This window comes from Vicugna pacos, chromosome 35 (assembly GCF_048564905.1).
Source record: "Vicugna pacos chromosome 35, VicPac4, whole genome shotgun sequence".
Taxonomy (NCBI): domain Eukaryota; kingdom Metazoa; phylum Chordata; class Mammalia; order Artiodactyla; family Camelidae; genus Vicugna; species Vicugna pacos.
Genome location: NC_133021.1, coordinates 20,814,884 through 20,831,269, shown reverse-complemented (window position 1 = coordinate 20,831,269; position 16,386 = coordinate 20,814,884). Strand labels below are relative to the sequence as shown.

General features: G+C 38.2%; 1 protein-coding gene and 1 pseudogene across 5 annotated transcripts in view; both read left to right on the top strand.

Annotated features, from left to right (window-relative positions):
- TRDMT1 (tRNA aspartic acid methyltransferase 1) overlaps positions 1-8,782 on the top strand; it is a 43,128-nt gene extending 34,346 nt beyond the window's left edge. For all 5 annotated transcript variants that reach the window (XM_006216767.4, XM_072955455.1, XM_072955456.1 and 2 more), the window contains 3 exons: positions 601-658; positions 1,737-1,866; positions 8,287-8,782. In XM_006216767.4, the coding sequence (XP_006216829.1) occupies positions 601-658; positions 1,737-1,866; positions 8,287-8,387 (289 nt within the window). In that variant the 3' untranslated portion in view covers positions 8,388-8,782. The remainder of the gene's footprint in view (positions 1-600; positions 659-1,736; positions 1,867-8,286) is intronic.
- Positions 8,783-9,771: 989 nt separating this feature from the next.
- LOC102532577 (glycine dehydrogenase (decarboxylating), mitochondrial pseudogene) lies at positions 9,772-13,378 on the top strand (annotated as a pseudogene).
- The last annotated feature ends 3,008 nt before the right edge of the window (positions 13,379-16,386 follow it).

Below are 16,386 nucleotides of genomic sequence, written 5' to 3'. Positions count from 1 at the left end.
TTAGTAATACGTTGCATTTCTGTAGTGTTTTATATTTTTAATAGTTTTTTCCCCATAGTCAGGTTGTTGTATGATAAAAAGTCAAAACATACTGTGTCACAGTAAGAGGCAGGTGCATGTTTGATGGGCCTGAGTGTGTCATGCTACTGGAGAGTAGGGTCTTGGGTTTGTGAGAAGAAATGATGGTTCAGGCATTATTTAAAAAAAAAAAATTTTATTTTCACCTACATAACATTCAGTGTAATGTTGCAGGGCTGCCAGTATTGAATAGCATTTAGATGTAAAGTCATAACAAGTGCTTACTTTCTAGTGATGAATATTTTAAAAATGACATTTAATATGAATAAATGACAATACTACATAATGCAAAATTGTATTTACACAACAAAAAACTATGCCAAGCTTAGTGTCTGAGAAGTTTAAATAGAATGATCTTCTGTCTTTCACCTAGTAATTTTTTAATCACAAAGCATATTTATGTGGTATTATTCAGAATATTTCAGAAGAATATAACTTTGTAAAATGGATTAGTTCAGTCATGAAATATTTAAGAAATGTAGCCTTAGCAATTAGATGAAAAGATTCATGTTAATTTTTCAGTTACGGACGCTACGTAGAAGGGACAGGATCTGTGTTACAGACTACAGAGGATGTGCAGGTACTGTGCATGCTTCAGAACTAAAATATCTGAAAATTATTTTAAATAACACTTTGCCTAATACTTAACATTTGAGAATGTTGAGGTAATCTTACATGTTCAATTGGCGTGAATATATGTATATAATAATTATTTACTATAGACTAAATCTTTTCTTATTGCTAGATATGACTATATGTCCAAAAAATACTTTGTTTTTACTTCTTTCTATATCTTACCTTTTGTATTCCTTTTTAGTCCATAAAGAGTAATTTGAAATGCAGAGTATAATAGTGAATATTTTCTGAATTTACGCACAAGTATCTTCTTATTGGAGCCTTCCTTTGGAGCACATACTATAAAAATGCCTTTTAGGGAAAAAAATCTAAATTTTAGCAAGGCCTTTTATTAATACTTCAATTGCAAATTTTTTTTTTTTTGTAGTATGATAGAAGACAAGCTTCATATATTGCAGGTTTTATATACTTCTGAATAATTTTGAAGTGAAGTCACATTATCTTTTATATTGATTTAAACTCTTACTATTAATAAAATTTACCCACGGTAAAAAACCCTATCAGAGGCAAATGAATGTCTGGATTTGAGAAATTGTATTTACTAAATATTTTTTATCATTTAAAGAAAACACTTAGATAAAATTGGTCATAAACAATAAACATTTATTGGCTACTTGTTCACATTATAAAGTTGACTTATTGGTTGAGCAAGTTTCTTTTTTTTTGTAGTTTTCACTATATTTCTGTTATGTTATATTGTCATTTATTAATGTCATTTATTATGTCATTAATGTCAATTATTAATATTAATATTTATATTCTTATGAGTTAATTTTTGAGGACACATACACTGAAAGTATCCAGATCTGTTCCACATGAAGTTTTTGTTCATTTTCAAAGCTTACGTTGGCAGTCTGAGCCAGTTATACAGTTCACTGCACAGAGACGTTTTGCCCTGTGATTCCGTGTGTTACAGCAGACTGCACATCCACCATTTTTAAACTGTCTCACAATAGATGATGGTATCTTAACAAATGTAGCTGCCCTCTACTTGATCAGTCATCTTGGATGCTTTCTTACAGATTGAGAATGTCTACAAATCACTTACCAGTTTGTCACAAGAAGAAAAGATAACAAAATTGTTAACGCTCAAACTTCGATTCTTCACTCCTAAAGAAATAGCAAATCTCCATGGATTTCCTCCAGAGTTCGGTATGTGGGTTACATGCGGATCCCAGCTTTTACTTATTAAAGACCTAAAAATTCACTAGGATTGTGATGGATGTAAGAAAACTTCCCTTCCTGATTGTGCTGTTTTTGACATTTTCCTTCCCTTCTGTCTCTGCTTGTGTTCGTCACCTGCCTTAGACCGTTCCCTTCAGACTCAATTCTCCCTCCCCTTTTGCTCCAGTACTGATTCCAAGTGCTTTGCAGGGACAGAAGGGCCCAATCAGCAATTCCTCATGTGTCCCCACAGGTTCTTGTTAATAGCATCTCTCTCCAAATTATTCTTCTTATTATTTTTTTTTTCTTGGGGTCCTATTCTTACAGCCCCACACTAGATCTTCTGAGACTGCCTAGGATGGTCTTTTATTTAATGAAGAAATTAAAAGGCAGTGGAGGAATTTTTGTGTGTGTTGGGGGATGTACTTGTATTCCTTCTCATCGGAGGGACATTTTTTACAATCCTGCACCTTCGTCCTTCCCGAAGAAGTTTGAGTGGAGGAGAGACCAAGTGGAGAGGTAGTCTAGGAAGCAGCTTTCCTGGTGGAAAGTAAGGGTGACTCAGATGCCAGAGTGACAAGAGATTAGGGGATCTGAAGGAGGGAATCCCCAAAAGAAAAATGAAGATGGGGTGTAGAGTGATAAAGACAAAGTCCTAACGCCTTTCGTGGTCCAGGAAATCCAGGGATTGTTGCTGTTAAGACCCTGGACATGGCCCTTTGCTTCTTCAAGCGCCCCACCCTCCCTGACCCCACTTGCTTGGCCTTCGGCGCTCCTGCTCTGTGGGTGCCATCCTTTTCCTGGGGGGGGGGTGAGCGTGCTCCTAGCACCTGGCTGTGGGAAGGGAGAAAGGTGGACCTCCCTAACCTGCCTCCAGGGCTCCTCAAGGAGGAAATGTGTTTTTGATAACTGATTGGGAGCTTGAATGCAGAAAAGTGAAACTTTGCTGTGCTAAATCTAATGTTCTTATAATAAAATAAAGTATTATTCTTGAAGAACATATTGTGATCATATAGATCAGGTTTTAAATTCTAAATAATGGATTTAGAGATGAGATTTTGGAATGCATCTTTTTGTACATTGGGAACAAATTGTCAGTAGAATTTGACTACCCTCTTGGTAATGGACTCTCCGTGCGTAGTCACAGCAACCAGGTTTATTTTGTACTTTCTGCCTTTTTCTTGATGATCTCATTCAGTTCCAAATATCCCAGGGAGTGTTATTTAAGGAAAACACAGACTTGCCTTGTTTTAGTTTATGTCACAGTGAGTGAGAACATCATCAAACAAATAAAAAGAGCTGAGAATTGCTCTCAGGAATTTAATTCCCATTCTACTGTCCTGGTTACTCTTTTTTCCTTTTTTAAAATGAGCAAATCAAAAGTACTTTTCACAGTACTAAAGAGAGAAAAGAGATTTACTGTCTAATAACAACTAGTTTCTAAGTTTTATTTGAGTGCTTATTTTTTCTGGTAGTACTAGTCACTTTGGTAATACTGAAATTTAGCACAAATCCCAGAGTCAGACTAACTGAGTTTGAATCCTAGGCCCGGCTTATCCATTCTCTGCCTTAGTTTATACATCTGTAAAGTGGGGATAATTACAGTACTGACTTCACAGGGTTGTTGTGACAGTGAAGTGAGTTCACATATGTAAAATGTTTACACAGAGACGCATAATATAAAATTTGCATCAGCTTTTATGTTTTAAATGATAGGTATTTATTTGCTTTTATAACCTTTACTTCATAAATATTTTTTCCTCAGTATTTAATAAAAGTATCTCAAGGGCAAAATAGGATTTTTTTCAAAGCTCTCTGAGAATATATGTATAAAAGACATGAGAAAGCCTGTTTAATTGCTTAATCTTTCTTTAAAATATGTGGTATATTTGTAGTCAGGCTTGTCCTATTGTCACCACTGAGCAGGGCTGACAGAACTGTCCTTCACGTGTGCCTCTGACATCATCGACCCTGGGTCCTAAATGGGCATTTTTTGAGCTGCTTGTCTACCGGCAGTGATGGATTTGCATTGATCCATGGCACATTTTGTCCCAATTCTCTTTGTGGCTAGTGGCATGAGCGGGCTTTGGGAGAAGGGAACACTAATCTACGCTTACTGAATGAAAGCTGCTGTCCTGACCTCGTTAATTCTAGCTTTCTTTGTTTTTGAGGATTATTATTATTTTCAGTGTACCTAAGTTTTGAAAAAGTCACCTTTGAACTTTAAAAATGTATGTAAATTTATGTAAGTGGATGTGGATTTTAACATCTGTATGTAAAATGGACACACACTATATATAGTTTTTACAAATCTGACTTATTGTTTTCAAACATTTCTTCTCTTCTGATATAATCTTAATATCACAAAAGACCACCCCTGGGATATTCTGAAAGTTTGTTTGTAGATGTATTTCTACCTCTGGCTACTTTGAAGTAAATAGTTTTTGAGATGACTAATGTGCTTGCCTAAGACATTATCTTTATAATAGCAATTTTATGATCATGCTCAGTTGCAAATATGGTTTTATTATGGTAATCACTTATTTTATTGCAGTATCATGTCAAGTGTTGATAAAGCAACTTTATCAAGGTTTGAAATTTTGCTATGTGAAATTTTGCTGTTTTTAATGATCTTTCTTTATTTTATTATCTGATTTTCTTTTCCTTTATTTAATTGCTATGCCAAAGGACACTGAATGTGACATTCTGATATTATAATTAACATTATAGTGACCCTGTTATGTATGGACAGTCTTTTATGGTGTTATGTGCAAGGTGTGGTTCCAGCAAATGTAGTATCTGTGGGACATTTTTGTTTTGAAAAAAAAATGTAACAAATCTCTCCACTATGAGGAAGTCAATTTGTGGGAGCAGAGTATAAAAAAGCAACCTTGAAGGCCTTGTATCCAGAATATATAAAGAACTCTTATGACTCAACAATAAAAAGAAAAATAGTCCAATTAAAAATGGGCAAAAGATTTTAATAGACATTTCTCCAAAAAAGACAAATGGCCAATAAGCACATGAAAAGATGTTCAGCATCATTAATTATTAGGGAAATGTAAATCAAAACCACAATAAGACACTATTTCACAAAAAGACAAACAATAACAGTGTTGAAAAGATGTGGAGAAATCAGATCCCTTGTGTGTTGCTAGTGGGAATATATAATGGTGCAGCAGCCTTAAAAAACATCCTGACAGTTCCTGAAATGTTAGACATAGAGTGACTGTAATTATCCAGCAGTTACACCCCTAGGTTTATATCCAAGAGAATTGAAAATATATGTCCACACAAAAATTTAACATGTACAGATATATGTACATGTTCCTAACCGTCATGTAATAATTAAAAAGTAGAAAAACCCAAATGTCTATCCATGAATGAATGGATAAATAAAATGTGGTATATCTATATGATAGAATATTATTCTGACATTGAGAGGACTGAACTATTGGTGCATGTTATACATGAATAAACGTTGAAAACACTAAATGAAAGAAGCCAGAAACAAAAGACATATTGTATGGTTCCATTTATATGAAATGCTTGGAATAGGTAAATCCATGGAACAGAAAGTAGATTAGTAGTTGAAGGAGGGGAAATGGAGAGTAACTGCTAATGGGTACCAGCATTCTTTTTAAAAAACTTTTCTATGGAAGTATATATCTTCAACATGTAGCATTGTATTCATTCCAGGTATACAACATTACAACATAATGATTCAGTATTTTTACACATTGAAAAATGATCACCCACTGCAATAAATCTAGTTAACATCTATTACCATACATAATTAGAAATTTCTTTTTCTTATGATGGAGACTTTTAAGATCTTTCTTAGCAATTTTCGAACAGACAACACAGTATTACTAACTGTAGTCACCATGCTCTACGTTAAATCCCCAGGACTTATTTATATTATCACTGGAATTTTGTACCTTTTGGCCCATTTCACCCATTTGTCCCCTGCTCCCTGGCCCCCGCAACCACCAGTCTGTTCTCTCTACCTATGAGCTAGGGTTTTTTGTTGTTGTTTGCTTGCTTGCTTGCTTGCTTGCTTTGGTTTTCAGATTCCACATGTAAGTGAGATCATACAGTATTTGTCTTTCTCTGATTTCACTTACCAAAATGCCCTCAAGCTTCTTACAAATGACAAGATTTCATTCTTTTTTAATGGCTTAGTAGTATTTCTTAGTATGTAGACACCACATTTTCTTTATCCATTCATCTATCAGTGGACTCAGGTTGTTTCCAAGTCTCTCTGTTGTATATAGTGCTGCGATGAACATGGGCATTTGCGTATCTTTTTGAATTAGTGTTTTTGTTTTCATTGGATAAATATGAAGATTGGAATTACTGGATCATATGATAGTTTTACTTTTAATTTTTTGAGAAACCTCCATACTGTCTTCCATTGTGGCTGCACCAATTTAAATTCTCACCAACAGTGCACAAGCGTTCCCTTTTCTCCACATCCTCACCAGCACCTGTTATTTCTTGTCTTAGGTTAATAGCCATTCTAAAAATGTGAAGTAATATCCCATTGTGATTTTAATTTACATTTTCCTGATGATTAGTGATGTTGAACATCTTTTCATGTGCCTGTTGTCCATCGATCTGTCTTCTTTGAAAAATTGTTTATTCAGGTCCTCTGCCCGTTTTTTACTCTGATTGTTTATTGTTTTGCTATTGAGTTTTATGAGTTCTTTATATATATTGGGTATTAATCCTTACCAGTTATATGATTTGCAGATATTTTCTCCCATTCAGTAGATTGCCTTTTCATTTTGTTGATTATCTCCTTTGCTGTGCGGAAGCTTTTTAGTTTGATATGGTCCCACTTGTTTATTTTTGTTGCCTTTGCTTTTGGAATCAGATCCAAAAATTTATGGACAAGATTCATGTCAAGGGATTTACCACCTGTGTTTTCTTCCAGGAGTTTTATGGTTTCAGGTCTAATATTCAAGTGTTTAATTCATTATGACTTAATTTTTATGCATGGTGTTAAAACAGTGGTCCAGTTTCATTATTTTGCATGTGGCTGTCTCAATTTTCCTAACACCATTTATTGAAGAGACTATCCTTTCCCCATTGTATATTCTTGGCTCCCTCATCATAAATTAATTGACCATATATGCATGGGTTTATTTCTGGGCTCTCTATCCTGGTCCATTGATCTATGTGTCTTTTTATGCCAGTGTCACAGTGTTTTGATTACTGTAGCTTTGTAATATAGTTTGAAGTCAGGGAGCATGATGCCTTCAGCTTTGTTCTTCTTTCTCAAGATTGCTTTGGCTATTTGAGGTCTTTTGTGATTCCATATGAATTTTGGGATTGTGAATTCAATTTCTGTAAAAAATGCCATTGGAATTTTGGTAGGAATTACATTAAATCTGTAGATTGCTTAACAATATTCTCTAATTTATGATCATGAAGTATCTTTATTTGTGTTTTGTTAATTTTTTTCATCAATATCTTATAGCCTTTAGTGTACAAGTATTTTGCTTCCTTCATTAAATTTATTCTTAGGTATCTTAATTTTTTTGATGTGATTGTTAATGAGATTACTTTCTTATTTTCTCTTTCTGATAGTTTGTTATTAATGTATAGAAACAGCAGATTTCTGTATATTGATTTTGTATACTGCAACTTTACTGAATTCATTTGTTCTAATCATGTTTTGATGATGTCTTTAGGGTTTTCTATATATAATATGTCATCTGCAGGCAGTGATAGTTTTACTTCTTCCTTTCCAATTTGAATTCCTTTTTTTTTTTTTTTTGCCTAATGTTTGCTGTGGCTAGGATTTCTTATACTATGTTGAAATAAAAGTATCAAGAATGGGTATCTTTGTCTTGTTCCTGAACTTAGAGGAAAATTTTCAGCTTGCCATCATTGAGTGTGATGTTAGCTGTGGGCTGGCTTTCTTTTTGAGGTGATGAAAATGTTCTGTAATTAAATAGTAGAGATGTATGCAAAATTCTGTGACTATACTAAAGAAACATTCAATTGTATACTTTAAAAAGGTGAAATTTATAGTGTATGAATTCTGTCTCCTTAATGCTGTTATCAAATGAAAGAAAATAACTGAAATAATGGTAGCCACTGCTTTTCCTAAAGTGCACTAATGTCCAGATTTGTATTAGTTCTGTGGATGCTATGTGTGTCACATGTTTGTGTACCGAGCATAATATAATATGTGATGTGATAATATCACATTGTGTAAACAATGCAATGTTATGTAATACTTTTGGCTTCAAATTCTCATTTATTAATTGAACTTCATGGAGTCCTTAAGGACTTACTTATATAAATAACCACTGTGCTTTTACTAAAGAATACATCCTTTTATTTCTGGTACTTAAGATTACAAATGTATAATAAATTGTAATCTTTCTTTTCTAGGATTTCCTGAGAAGATTACAGTCAAACAGCGTTATCGTCTACTTGGAAATAGTCTCAACGTGCATGTAGTAGCTAAACTAATCAAAATCCTATATGAGTAATTTTTAAATAACTCTGAAAGATGGTCACAGTATTCCATCATATCCAGATGGTAATTTTGAAATTCTATTTTGAATTAATTTGGACAAAATTCAATTAACTTATCTTAATCTCTCTTTGATATGAAATTGAGATTTATCAGAAAAATGCCAGTTTGTTTCCTTATATTTATATTGCTGTGTTTTGTAAGGTGAAAATTATTGTTATGCTTTAGGAGAATATATTTTTATATGAAATAATTAAATATATGTAAAATATTCTCTTTATAGTATGGTATAGACAAATTTAGGCACTTCAGAATTTTAATGTCTGAATATTTTATAAAGCATCATAACAGGCATATGAACCTGAGAAATTGTGTATTTGTGCATATTAATTAAAGAAGTCGCTTTATGAATCCTATTGTTTTACTTTTTAAAAATGATTCTTCCTATTTCTAAAATGATGATTGTAATTCTAGCCTTTCAAATGTTGAAAGTTTTATTTTAATTTTGATTTTTAACATTCCTTTATTTTATCTAAACCAAATACGTAGAATATTTTAAACCAAATTATCATCATTCACCTTATACAGTCATCTGAAGAAAATGTTAGGAAAAAAATAAGCCTAAATTCTTCATTACCTCTCCATCAGTAAGCCACAGAAAATGTAGGTGCACATTTCCTAATTATCTTTAATTCTATTTCCATCTGAAAGGCAAAACTCCTTCTTTGTTTGTACATGCTTGCCTTTGGTTTGCTGTTTTCAGAGCTTGCTTCTGTCTTCCTTCTCAGCTTCTTGTTGTAAGTTGAATTTGCCATCACATTTTAAGGACTATAGTAAAGCATTAAAATTTTAGGGAGGAAACTCTGCCCTCTGACCCTATTTCATATGACTAGTCTATGAATTAACTTTTATGACTTAAGTTTCTCTGTCCCTCCCTGTCTGTAGACTTGGAATTGGGGTTCTAATCAGACTAAGTCTTGTATCATAAATCTTGTAGTTTTGATTTCAGTGATAAAAACAAGTGACAAAGAGAAATAAAAAGAAAGAAGACCAGAAATTATATCACAAAATTTTAATTTGTATTTTTCTTCTTAAAAACAACAATTCTGATGTGGAGAACTTGGAACTCTGTGTCTTGCTGGTGAGAATGTAAAGTGGTGCGGCCACTCTAGAAAATAGATGCTGGTTCCTTAAAAATAATAACAGAGCAACAACTTTCCGCTGGTGTCCTGGCTCAGAGCCGCACCCATTCATTGCCCCGAAGATCCATCTGTCTCTCTGGTTTTCCAGCGGGAAGAGACTCCAGCCACCTAGGGGCAGCTGCCACCCAGGGGACTGTGACCAGAAGAGGGGCTGAAAGCGTGGCTGACCCTTGTGGGCCCGGGCAGGGGACGGTGACCATGGCCATGCAGACGTGCGCCAGGGCCTGGGGGCTGCGTCTGGGCTTGGAGTCCGGGGCAGCCGCCACTTGGCTGGAGGTGCGGGGCCTCTTTGGGCGCCGCAGGGCCGTGACAGCAGTAGCGGCAGCGGGGCTGGGGCCTCGCACCTTCTCGAGCGCCTCCTGCCCAGACACTATGACTTCGCTTGGAGGCTTATTGGCCCCAGGGACAAAGACCAGAGGGAGATGCTACAGGCCCTAGGGCTGAAGAGCGTTCCTGCCAGTATCCACTTGAAAAGACCCTTGAAAATGTCTGAAAATGAAATCCTTGCAACCCTGCATGCCATTCCCAGCAAGAACCAGTTCTGGAGGTCGTATATCGGCCTGGGCTGTTGTAACTGCTCAGTGCCACAGACAATTCTGCAGAACTTCCTGGAGAACTCAGGATGGATCACCCAGTAAACTCCATACCAGCCAGAGGTGTCTCAGGGGAGACTGGAGAGTTTACTCAGACCATGGTTTACCAGTTTACCAGACCATGGTGTGTGACATCACAGGCATGGACATGGCTAATGCATCCCTGCTGGATGAGGCCACCGCGGCTGCAGAGGCAATGCAGCTTTTCCCCAGACACAAGAGGAGGAAATTTTTTTATTGATCCCCGTTGCCATCGCCAGACAATAGCTGTTGTCCAGACTCGAGCCAAGTATCCTGGAGTCCTCATTGAACTGAAGTTACCCCATGAAATGGACTTCAGTGGGAAGGATGTCAGTGGAGTGCTGTTCCAGTACTCAGACACCGAAGGGAAGGTGGAAGACTTTACAGAACTGGTGGAGAGAGCCCATCAGGCAGGGAGCTTGGCCTGCGGTGTTACTCACCTTTTAGCTCTGTGTGTCTTGAGGCCTCCTGGAGAATTTGGGGTAGACATTGCCCTGGGCAGCTCACAGAGATTTAGGGTGCCACTGGGCTATGGCAGACCACATGCAGCCATTTTTCTGTCAGAGAAAGCTTGGTGAGGAGGATGCCTGGAAGAATGGTTGGGGTAACAAGAGATGCCAGTGGGAAAGAAGTGTATTGTCTTGCTCTTCAAACCAGGGAGCAACACATCCAGAGACAAGGCTACCATCAACATCTGTACAGCTCAGGCTGTCTTGGCAAATATGGCTGCAATGTTTGCAATCTACTGTGGGTCCCACGGGCTGGAACATATTGCTAGGAGGGTATGTAATGCCACTTTGATTTTATCTGAAGGTCTCAAGCGAGCGGGGCACCAACTCCAGCATGACTTGTTCTTTGACACTTTGAAGATTCAGTGTGGCTGCTCAGTGAAGGAGGTCTTGGGCAGGGCCACTCAGTGGCAAATAAATATTTGGCCCTTTGAGGATGGCACACTTGGTATTTCTCTTGATGAAACAGTCAATGAAAAAGATCTGGATGACTTGTTGTGGATATTTGGCTGTGAGTCGTCTGCAGAGCTGGTTGCTGAAAGGACGGGTGAGGAACGGAGAGGTATTCTAGGAACTGCCTTCAAGAGAACTAGCCCGTTCCTCACACATCAAGTGTTCAACAGCTATCACTCAGAAACAGAATTGTTAGATATATGAAGCAGTTGGAAAACAAAGACATTTCCCTTGTTCATAGCATGATTCCACTAGGGTCCTGCACCATGAAGCTCAACAGTTCTTCTGAACTCACAGCTATCACGTGGAAGGAATTTGCAAACATCCACCCTTTTGTGCCTCTGGACCATGCTCAAGGGTACCAGCAGCTTTTCCAAGAACTTGAGAAGGATTTGTGTGAACTCACAGGCTATGACCGAATCTCTTTCCAGCCTAACAGCAGAGCTTGGGGGGAATACGCGGGGCTGGCCACTATCCGAGCCTACTTGGACGGGAAAGGAGAAAAACACAGAACGGTTTGCCTCATTCCAAAATCTGCACATGGGACCGATCCTGCAAGTGCCCACATGGCAGGCATGAAGATTCAGTCTGTGGAGGTGGATAAATACGGGAATATCGATGCAGTTCACCTCAAGGCCATGGTGGATAAACACAAGGAGAACCTGGCAGCAATCATGATTACATACCCATCCACCAGTAGGGTGTTTGAAGAGAACACTGGAGAGGTGTGTGACCTGATCCACAAGCACAGAGGGCAGGTCTACCTGGACGGGGCAAATATGAACGCTCAGGTGGGAATCTGTTGTCCTGGAGACTTTGGTTCTGATGTCTCACACCTAAATCTTCGCAAGACCTTCTGCATTCCCCACGGAGGAGGCGGCCCCAGCATGGGGCCCATCGGAGTGAAGAAGCATCTTGTGCCTTTTCTGCCTAATCATCCCATCATTTCGGTGAAGCCAAGCAAAGATGCCCAGCCTTTGGGTACTGTCAGCGTGGCCCCGTGGGAACTCCAGTTCCATCTTGCCAATTTCATGGGTTTATATCAAGATGATGGGGGGCAAGGGCCTTAAACAGGCCACAGAAACTGCTATATTAAAAGCCAACTACATGGCCAAGCGATTAGAAAAACACTACAAAGTCCTTTTTCAGGGTGCAAGAGGTTATGTGGCTCATGAGTTTATTTTGTATACAAGACCCTTCAAAAGTCTGCAAATACTGAGGCCGTGGATGTGGCCAAGAGGCTTCAGGATTACGGGTTTCACGCCCCTGCCATGTCCTGGCCAGTGGCCGGCACGCTCATGATTGAGCCCACCGAGTCAGAAGAAAAGGCAGAGCTGGACAGGTTCTGAGATGCCATGATCAGCATTCAGCAGGAAGTTGCCTACATCGAGGAGGGCCGCATCGACCCCAGGGTCATCCCCCTGAAGATGTTGCCACACTCCTTGACCTTCGTCACGTCCTCCCACTGGGATCAGCCGTATTCCAGAGAGGCGGCAGCATTCCCACTCCCCTTTGTGAAACTGGAGAACAAATTCTGGCCAACCATTGCCCGGATTGATGCCATCTATGGAGATCAGCGCGTGGTGTGCACCTGCCCACCCATGGATGTCTGTGAGTCCCCATTTTCTCAACAGAAGAGGGCCTCTTCCTCGTCTTCTCTCCCTAAGTTCAAGTGACTGATCTGATGTGCTTTGGAGCGTCTGATCAAGAAATCTTTCATTTTCCACCAGACTCAAGTAGTAGTTTTATATACTGTGTATAGTTTTGTAATCTGTCCAGGTAAATGTAAATAGCCTAGTGAGTGGCAGATCATCATTGGAAGAGTGATTTGCTTTGGTGCCTCTGCTTTCTCATGTAGCAGTTGATGTTCAAGTTGCCTTGATTGGGACCATTGTTTTTTGCATAGAAAGTCTGGAATGCGCTAGTAACTTTTTAACTTCAGTGTACCAAGTTTGCAGACATTATAGAAGCTATTACTGGAGACTTGATAGACATTTTTATTCAAAATAAGTCCTTGTGGACTATGCCATTTATGGGAAATCCCAGGGCAAACATTTACATTTTATATACACTGAAGAAATCTTTCCTCCTACTAATTTGCCTAATCTGTAATAGCATTTCTGAGTGTTTTCCTTTTTCCACAAGTGTATTTTCTTAAATCTGCAATTAATAATACTCTAATAAAAACATTGCAATTTGAAAAAAAATAATAAACATAGAATTACCACATGATACAGCAATCCATTTCTGAGTATATACCCAAATGAATTGAAAGGAGGGACTTAAACAGATACTTGTATACCAGTATTCATAGCAGCATTATTAACAGTAGTAAAAAAAAAAAGTGGGAACAACCGAAGTGTCCATTGGTGGATGAATGGATAAACAAAATATGATGTAGACATACAATGGAATGTTATTCAGCTATAAAAAGGAAAGAAATCCTGACACATTACAACAAGAATGAACCTTGAAGACATACTCAACGAAATAAACCAGACCCAAAATGACACAGTTTGTATAATTCCACTTACATGAGATACATAAAAGAATCAAGTTCATGGAGACAGAAAGCTAGTGGTTATCAGGGCTCGGGGGACCTGGGGCCTGGAAGTTGGTGTGTAACGGGTATGGGTTTGGGGTGGTAAGAAAGTTCTGGAGGTGGCCAGTGGTGATAGTTGCACAACAGTATGAACGTCCTTAACACCACTGAACTGCATACTTGAAAACTGTTTAAATGTCAAATTTTATGTTATGTACAATTTACCACAATTGAAAAACAAATTCCCTACCACCTTTTTTTCAGAAGCACTCACAGAAAACTATGGGTATAGGAAAGCTGTGAGCCAATGCAGATTGCGTCAACAGCCACTATCCACGTTTTGTGTGTGTGTTTAGAGATAAACCTTAGTGCAAGTCTCATAAATTATAGTATACGACTGTCTGAAATCACTTTGGTGCACTTTCACTGGGTTTTCCTCACCGCTGAAAAGAATCTTACCAATAAAAAGGGTCAAGAGTTTTACTCTGATTACTCGGTAATTATAGTGTCCTATGCCCCACTGAGCAAAGTTACACAAAATGTGTTAAGTTACACATCACCAACTCTAGCCCCACGGAAGCTCTGTGGAGATGTTTGCTTACAAACTGAAAGGTAAAGCATAGCTTTGGGAAATGTTTAAAACTATTGAAGTATATCCATGGGCAGGTAGATGGTGTTTCCTGCCCTTAATTTATAACTGCAAATAAACAGTAGCAAGCACCAAATTCAGACCTTAACAAAGATGTATTTACCAGGGTGTCATTTAATTAGCATATATACCCATGCATAATTTAGAATATGTCATGTTGCCGAATGCCCACTATACATTGTTGGTAATAAATATGCATATGATTTGCCTTGGAAATTCTGTTTTCTGATATTTGGACTGCTATAAACTTATTCAACATTTTGAAAAATACAGCTTCTTCCTTTGAAAAAGAACTATGTGTAATTGAATCTTTGCCATTTTTAACAGGAAACTGATTTTTCATTCTCCCTTTTGCATCACTGACTGTCTTTTAAATGGCTCGCCAAATAATCTTAATTTACTTCATACCCTGTCCCGTATTTTAGTAAGTTTTCCATACCCAAATATAATGAATGAGATAATCAGACACACCAGTACAAACAAAATGAATCAAATTGGAAAATGGCTTTGAAGAGGAGTTGGGTAGTCGTAGAAGAAGGAGTCAGAGCTTGATAACAATCTTAATCCTTGGTGACAGGCAGTAGAGCCAGATGACAGTGGGGAGGGCATGAGTCACCCTGTTACTGAGCGTCAGCTGACCCTCTTCAGTTTCAGAGAACCCCGAACGTTGTGTGCAGTCAGACCTGCACCGTAGGCACTGCCCTGTGCCTTGAAAACAGAAAATTCCTCTCACTGCCAGCAAACTTGCTCCCTCTCCTAAGACAGAGCCTTTTGAAAAGATAAAACCGGTGGTTGAAATTGTGAAAGTCGAGGGATTACATAGCACTTAAAAAAAAAAAAGAGGTAGTAGGTAGGATTCCTTAACAAAAACCACAGTCTGTCCTTTGTTCCAACTTCAACCTCGTTTGGGTCAGAAGTTATTAAGCTGGAGACTTCTGAGGATACAGAAACGAAGCTAACGACAAAGGAAGCTGGTTTGGTTCGAGCTGCAGCAGTGCAGAAAAACGGAGTGAGCGCCGCACCCCCCCCCCCCCGACCTCAAGCAGCTCCTGAAGGATGCTTTCTTCGGGCCAGCTGCCATGTTTGCATCCAGGCTAAAGTGGCTCTTCTTGCTCTTTTTGTTTGGATAACTTTACAATTTAAAATAAAAATTTGGAATCAACAGCTTCCCAGATAAGCCAAGATAACACAATAAGAATTTAAGCCTGTATAGATAAGTAGCTAAAGTATGTTTTCCTGAGTTGGTTACGTTGCTGAAAAGAAGGTTAACTTCGTAGTTTGGTCTTCAGCTTGGAGCTCTGACTATTGTAGGCCACCCATTGTAAACTGACTTACGAACAGCTTTGGACTTTGAAACTGAGTGAGAGTCAGAGGTTTCAGCAGTCTTCTTATAGCCTGTGATTGAACGGGTTACATAATGTAAAGTTCATGACAGTCTTGAACCCCCTAGTACTGGAAGTCGCTTCCTCTCAACTTCTGATGTCAAAGGGTGCTGCATAAAACTATCGTGTCACCTTCTTAACGTGCATCTTTTTAGACCCACCTCCAATCCATCCTCTTCTTTCTCCATTCGTCGTACTCTCCAAGATGTCTAATTATGCCTAGAATATTTCATTTGGCGAAGTCCCTCTGCATATTTTATTAAAAAGTAGTAAGAATCCCGCATATGTTCTTCAACTTCAGATTATACCAGTCAGTCTCTCTGCACCATTTTCCCTCTCCTGTCATTCTTTCACTTTCCTACTAAAATTTTAAACTTCAGTTTTTAAAAGAAAATCCTCCCTTCTCTCCCTTTCTCTCATTAGGACTTCTAAGAACATTTTGCCTCATGCTCTTCAAAATCTTATGCAACTGTAACTCCAGCTACATAAGTATTTCCGTCTTGATTTGTGAGTTTATTCCTTTTTAAATGTATTTATTCAGCACGTGCAAAGAACTTTTTTGGCATCTTACTCCCGACGTTCTCAAAGAAATTTGTTAGATGTTTACCGTAGGTTCTGAGTCTTATTTTCAGTTAGACCCAGCGCTTACAACTCTTCCTCAAGT